The sequence below is a fragment of the Vipera ursinii genome (assembly GCF_947247035.1).
Source record: "Vipera ursinii genome assembly, chromosome: 15".
Classification (NCBI taxonomy): Eukaryota; Metazoa; Chordata; class Lepidosauria; order Squamata; family Viperidae; genus Vipera; species Vipera ursinii.
In genome coordinates this window covers 1,044,225-1,050,663 of record NC_139528.1, presented here as the reverse complement: position 1 = coordinate 1,050,663, position 6,439 = coordinate 1,044,225, and the positions used below count along the sequence as shown (strand labels likewise).

General features: G+C 48.6%; 1 protein-coding gene across 1 annotated transcript; it reads left to right on the top strand.

Moving 5' to 3' along the window:
• The first annotated feature begins 1,568 nt into the window (after positions 1 to 1,568).
• On the top strand, positions 1,569 to 4,400 carry LINGO4 (leucine rich repeat and Ig domain containing 4). The gene has a single exon (XM_083374755.1). It carries the CDS (start codon positions 2,376 to 2,378, stop codon positions 4,200 to 4,202), a length of 1,827 nt encoding a protein of 608 aa, XP_083230881.1. The 5' UTR covers positions 1,569 to 2,375; the 3' UTR covers positions 4,203 to 4,400.
• The last annotated feature ends 2,039 nt before the right edge of the window (positions 4,401 to 6,439 follow it).

The window sequence follows — 6,439 nt, the reverse complement described above, 5'->3', positions numbered from 1 at the left end:
AATAACTGTCTCGCTTCACGATGGAGATTTGGGGTTGTAAGCCGAGGACTTCCTGCACAAAATGGGGGCCGAGGGGTGGGCTTCCCGGCGCGGGAAGCCCACCCGCCCTATCCTAGTTTGGAAACGGCGGGGTTTAATCTTTGAACTCACAAGCTGATCAACAGACGTTCGGTGGCGGGGATGAAAAAAACGGTGACTGCTTTTAGCTTTGTGAGAATGTGAGTGTGTGTGTGTGTGTGCGTGCGTGTTGTCCTGCTTTGCTGCTGCGTGTGCCAAGCAGTGGGGGGGGGGGAACAGAAGAAGAAAAATTACAGAAAGTCGGGAAGGGAATGTTCCCAAGGCAGGGATGACAACTGCAGAAGAAGAGGGAGTGACAGGAGACGGACTCAAGAGCTGACAACTCATTTTTTTTACACCGGACTTTACGAAGCTTTGAAATTCGGAGCTGTCTAGCCATTAAACCAGCAAGGTAAGTTAAATATCTGGCAAAATAACCCGGGTGGGTTGGCGTTTAATCCCAACAGGTTTAAGACAGCAGCAGGGACTTGTCATAACAAGCAGGCTGCCCACAGAATTCAATGTAGTGGCTTGTTAAATCTGGGCTCCTCAGTGAGGTCTAGAAGCTTGCGCTGACCTGGAGTGAAAGGATTCTCCTTCCAGGATAAAACCTGGAGGAAATGTGAGGAACGGGGGACCATACCCAGATGCTATTTTTTTTTTTTGCTATTTTTTTAGATATATATAAAGGGGAAATTTCTGGAGGGTTTTTTTTTTCCCTGTGCCTGCAAATCCAAAAAAACCTCAATCTCCCATTGAAGCTTTGTGTTTTTGGGGTTTTCCCCCCTTAAGGCCTCTTCTTGGCCCACTTTGACTGCATTGGGTTAATTAAATGTTCCCATTAAGATGCAAATTCCGAGCCAGGGACTCTGCGGGAGCTATCACCCTGCTGAAAATGTGCAATGTGCCAAGTTTTGCATCACATCTCGCTCTCCGTAAAGGGTGAGGGCTGAGTAGGACTGCGAAGAGGAAGGAACAGCTGCAAATTCTCCTCTTCCCCCCTCCCCAAAACCCTTCAGGTTTGTTTTTTCCCCACCCATCTACGCTTCCCTTAAAATTTTATTTTTTTCCCCCCTAAAGCACCTTTTTTTCCTACTTCTCTAAAAACGGGGCTCCCCCACCCCAAAATTTGCCACGTAGCACCTTCGTTGCTGTCAGTCCTTCCAGAGGTCATTGGTCGCACCCCAACATCTCAACCGCAGCGCTAAGCTAGAATAAACTTGGGAGAGCTTTTAGCAAGTGAGCCAATTTCTCTTTCCAGCCCTGAACTTCTGCAATTAAGAAGAAAAGGCTTCTAGAACAGGCCTGTGAGAGCTTCCTCCGATCTCTCTCTTGGTGCGCTAAGCACGATATTATAAAAGGGGCTAGTGTGTTGTTGTTGTTGGGATTGTGGTTTGGAAGGGGTGGGGAGGGGGAGAGAGGGAACGAAACGTGGCTTGGTTTTGGTGGCCCACATCAAGCCAGCGAAGCAGAACAAGAAGAAGCAACGGATGGAAACTTATCGAGGAGAGAAGCACGCTAAAATTAAGGAGAAATTTCCCGACGGTGAGAACAATTAGCAGTAGAACTTAAAATCGTCCAGGGATGGAGCATTCCCAGTTTGCCTTCACAAGTTGTGGACGCTCCATCACTGGAGGTTTTTAAGAAGAGATTGGACGAGCATTTGTTGTCCAGAATGGTATACGGTCTCCTGCTTGAGCAGAAGACTAGAAGACCTCCAAGGTCCCTTCCGACTGTTAATCTGTTCATCCTGGCTTACTCTCTCTTCTGCGGGATCAAACTTTAAGCCCATAGAGACACGGGGCACGCTGAAAATCGCCAAGCCCCCTAGATCCCACCTCGATCTCCTCTCCTGACTTCTCCTGACCCATTTTTCTCCATCTCCTGCCCCCAAGGCTGCCCCGTAGCCTCGCTGCTCTTGGCCTCCATCTCTCCTTTTGCTACGGACGCCTCTTGTTTTAATGCACCGGTGGGAATTTTGCCAAGGCGTTACTTAAAAGAAATTGCATCGCGGTGGCTGGGGTCTGGAGCTGTGCAGCAGGCCTGGGGTATGGTGTGTGTGTGTGTGTGTGTGTGTGTGTGTGTAAATACAGGAGCTTGCTTTTTTTTTGCTTTTTTTTTTTGCAAAGCCCTCTGTGCATGGATGGGCGATAGAGGTCCAAGCAAGAAAGGAAGCTCAAGGTGAAGAAAACTAGCAAAGGATCCTTGCAGACGTTCAAAATCCAGCTTCAGTAGGGTCTCCTTCACGTTTGTTGATTGCCTTCTAACCACGAAAGTCTTTCTGTTGTTTAGCTCTGTTGTTTCAGGAACTTCTCGAGATGTCGAGCGGGCGGTCTTCTCCGGATCTCCCACCCTCTTGGTTCCTGGTCTTCCTGGGGATGGTCTTCTTGGTGGGACCTGGATGGAGTTGCTCTTTCAGGTGCAAATGTTTGGTTCAGGAGAAGGTTGTCTTCTGCAACAGCCGGAATCTGGCCACGGTGCCCATCCAGATCCCCCCGGATTCGGAATTCTTGGACTTAAGCCAAAACACCCTCCGTACCCTCCACCAGGGCATGTTCTCCCGTCTCCAAGCCCTAAAAGAGGTGGACCTCAGCTATAACATCATCTCCAACATCGAACAGGGGGCCTTCAACGGCCTTCAGAAGATCATGACCCTCCGACTAGCAGGCAACAAGTTGAAGATGATCCCAGATGGGGTCTTCACGGGGCTGCCCAACCTCTCCGTTCTTGACCTGCGGGAAAACAAGATCCTCGTCTTGCTGGATCACTCCTTCAAAGATCTCTTCAGCCTGGGGAATCTAGACATAAGGGACAATCCTCTGGTCTTGATTGCAGGCCAGGCTTTCCGAGGCCTCCAACATCTGTGGAGCTTCACGCTGCAAAAATGCAACTTTACCAGCCTGCCCACAGAGGCCCTCTCCCACCTTCACCATCTGGTGGAGCTCCATCTGAATGTTCTCAACCTCAGGGTCCTCCACAACTATTCCTTTCGGAAGCTCCATCGGTTGAAAGTTCTGGAGATCAACCAGTGGCCTTTCTTGAAAACCCTGGAGCCTCACAGTCTCTCTAGCCTCAACCTGACTTCCTTGTCCATCGTCAGAAGCAACCTGCATGATGTTCCTTATAGGGCCATCAAGCCCCTGGCCCACCTCCGTATCCTCGACCTCTCTTACAATCCCATCTCCGTGATCCGTGGAAGGAAGTTGCTGGATCTCTCCCGTCTGCAAGAGTTCCACCTTACAGGGGGCCGACTGACCACCATCCAGGCTGACGCTTTTGAAGGCCTCATCCATTTCCGTCTCCTCAATGTCTCGGCCAACCATCTGCAGACCCTTGAGGAAAGGGTCTTCCATTCAGTGGGGAACCTGGAAGTCCTTCGGCTGGACCGAAACCCCTTGGCCTGTGACTGCCGCCTCCTTTGGATCTTGAAGAGGCGGCAGAGGTTGAACTTTGAGGCTCAGATGCCCGTCTGTGCGGTCAGCTCAGAAGGAGGAGAAAAGATCTTCCATGACTTCTCCAGGGCTTTACCACAGCACTTCACCTGTCGGAAGTCTACAATTGAGGACAAGGCCCTCCAGAAAGTGGTCGTTCATGAAGGAGAGCAGGCCAGCTTGACTTGCAGCAGTGATGGAGATCCACCACCCATCATTTCTTGGTTAAATCCTCAAAACGTCACCTTAGACTCAACCCACAAAGGCCGGTCAACCGTCCTTCCCAATGGGACTCTTAAGATTCAATTCGCCCTCCCTGAAGACAGTGGATTGTACCATTGTGTTGCGAGCAACACAGCCGGCAATGATTCTATGGTTGCTTCTTTGAAGGTCCTTGTTCCTGTCTTCAACCAGTCGCTGGTCTGGAAGGACTTCGGTCTGCGCAATAGAACGGTGATGTCCTCCCTCTTTTTCATCCACGCCAGCATCTGGGTGGGCATCCTGGTCATCGGGATTGTCCCCTTCCTCTGCTCCGTCCTGCTCTGCTTCTCCTTCATCTTCCTCTACAGCAGAGGCAGAGGGAAGGTCACCCACCAGGTGATTCACGCCGAGCCCCATCCCTCCCGAGGTTACAAGGCCATCATAGGCCAGCGAAGAGCTTCACCCCAAAAACCACGAAGAACTTCTCCCAAAAAGGCTGAGATGAAGACTTGAGTTGCTTCCTGTTGCAAATCTTCCCTCCATTCTTCTCCATCAAGACGTCCAAGCAGATAATTGGAAGGGGACTGTTGGAGAATCACAGCCATTTCTTCGGTTCGCCCCAATACGCCGTCTTTCTCTCGCCTGGAAACATAGCTAGGACAAAAAATAAATAATAATAATAATAATAACCTAGCAACAGATTGAGCAGCGTCTCCCTTGCAATTCTTTTAAAAAAAACTTAAATAGTAATCAAACTTTTTGACAAACAGGGAAATAATTCTTTAATTGCAGAAAAAAGATGATAGGAATTCAGATTTATCCAAGACTTATTAATAAACACGCCCCATTCTTTCTTGCACCTGAAAATTCTACTTATATTATTATTATTATTATTATTATTATTATTATTATTATTATTATTATTATTATTATTATTATTATCATTATTATCATTATTATCATTATTATCATTATCATTATCTTTACCATTATTATTCCTGAACTACCCCTGTTGGGTTGCAGCCTGGAAACTTCCCTCTAATTATATTAATCTGAGCAATTCTATTTTTCCCCCACAAAATTTGTCCAGAGCAGACTCCACTCTCTGAAACCCAATCTGACAGTTTCAGAGTAGTTGGAACTTTGTAGAAGTTTCTTTTTAATTAAAAAAAAAATTAAAAAGGCCTGCTGGCTGGGGGATTCTGGGAGCTGAAGTCCATGCATGCTGACGGGGGTATTCTGGGAGTTATAGGACAGGGGGGGAAATGACTTAGGATCATTTTTCACACCATCATTGCAGCATCCCCGTAGCCACGTGATCGAAATTTGGACTCTTGGCAACTGACTCACATTTATGACGGTTGCAGCATCCCGGGGTGGGGTGGGGGGCACATGATCCTCTTTTGCGACCTCCTGACAAGCAAATTCACTTGGGGAAGCCGGCTTCACTTAACCGTCGCGTTATTAACAACTGCAGTGTTTCACTTAACAACGGTTGCAAGAAAGGCCGTAAAATCGGGGAAAATTTGCTTAAACCCCCCCCCTCCCACCCGTCTCGCTTAGCAACGAAAACTTTGGGCTCCGTTGGGGACTGAATGAAGGGCGCCCGATTTCAAAGGAGCACAGCCGCCATTGGTGGTCCTTGCTTTTCCTGGAAATTCCTGCGCAGAAGTGGGTTCGAATTCTCCCACGCCAAGGGTGGGAATTTTGAGCCGGGGGGGGGGGGGAAAGCCGATCTGGCGAATTGAAAGATTGAAAGAGAGAAAAATTAGCCGGCTTGTTTTGCATCCGCGGTGATTGAAAGGGCTTATAAACACATCTGCCATCATGAGGTTCAACGTGAATTCCAGCCAGCAGCTGCTCAGAAAAATTGGGGAGGTGGGGGGGGGGGCTATAACGATTTTGATGATGCTCAAAGGTGTGTGTGTGTGTGTGTGTGTGATGGATTCTCACATCAGCAACGTGAATTCCAGCCAGCAGCTGCTCAGAAAAATTGTGGGGGGGGGGGCTATAACGATTTTGATGATGCTCAAAGGTGTGTGTGTGTGTGTGTGTGTGTGTGTGTGTGTGTGTGTGTGTGATGGATTCTCACATCAGCACCAGGCTTCTTCCAGGATTCCATCTCTCTCTCTCTTGAAAACAAGCATGACACAGCAAGAGGGAAAGTTATTGATCGAGGGATCGATTTATTTTGGCTGCCGGACACCAGGAGAGGGTGAAGCCCACGGGATGAATTTCAGAAGGGGGGGGGGGTTTCTCCCATAAGTGTTCTGCAGGAGGAGAGGCAGGCGGGAAGGAAATTGGGAAAAGGAGGGAGGGAGGGAGGAAAAGATGGAGAAGGAAGGAAGACAAGCCGGAAAAAAGCCAGGAAAAGAGAGAGGGGAGGAAATGAAGAAAAGCAGAGGAAGAGAGGAGAAGATGGAGAAGGAAGGAAGGTGAGAGGAAAAGAAAGAAGGGAGGAAATAAAGGAAGGAAGGAAGGAAGGAAGGAAGGAAGGAAGGAAGGAAGGAAGGAAGGAAAGGAAGGAAGGAAGGAAGGAAGGAAGGAAGGAAGGAAGGAAGGAAGGAAGGCAGAGGAAGGAAGGAAGGCAGAGGAAGGAAGGAAGGAAAGAAAGAAAGAAAGGAAGGAAGGAAGGAAGGAAGGCAGAGGAAGGAAGGAAGGAAGGAAGGAAGGAAGGAAGGAAGGAAGGAAGGAAGGAAGGAAGGCAGAGGAAGGAAGGAAGGCAGAGGAAGGAAGGAAAGAAAGAAAGA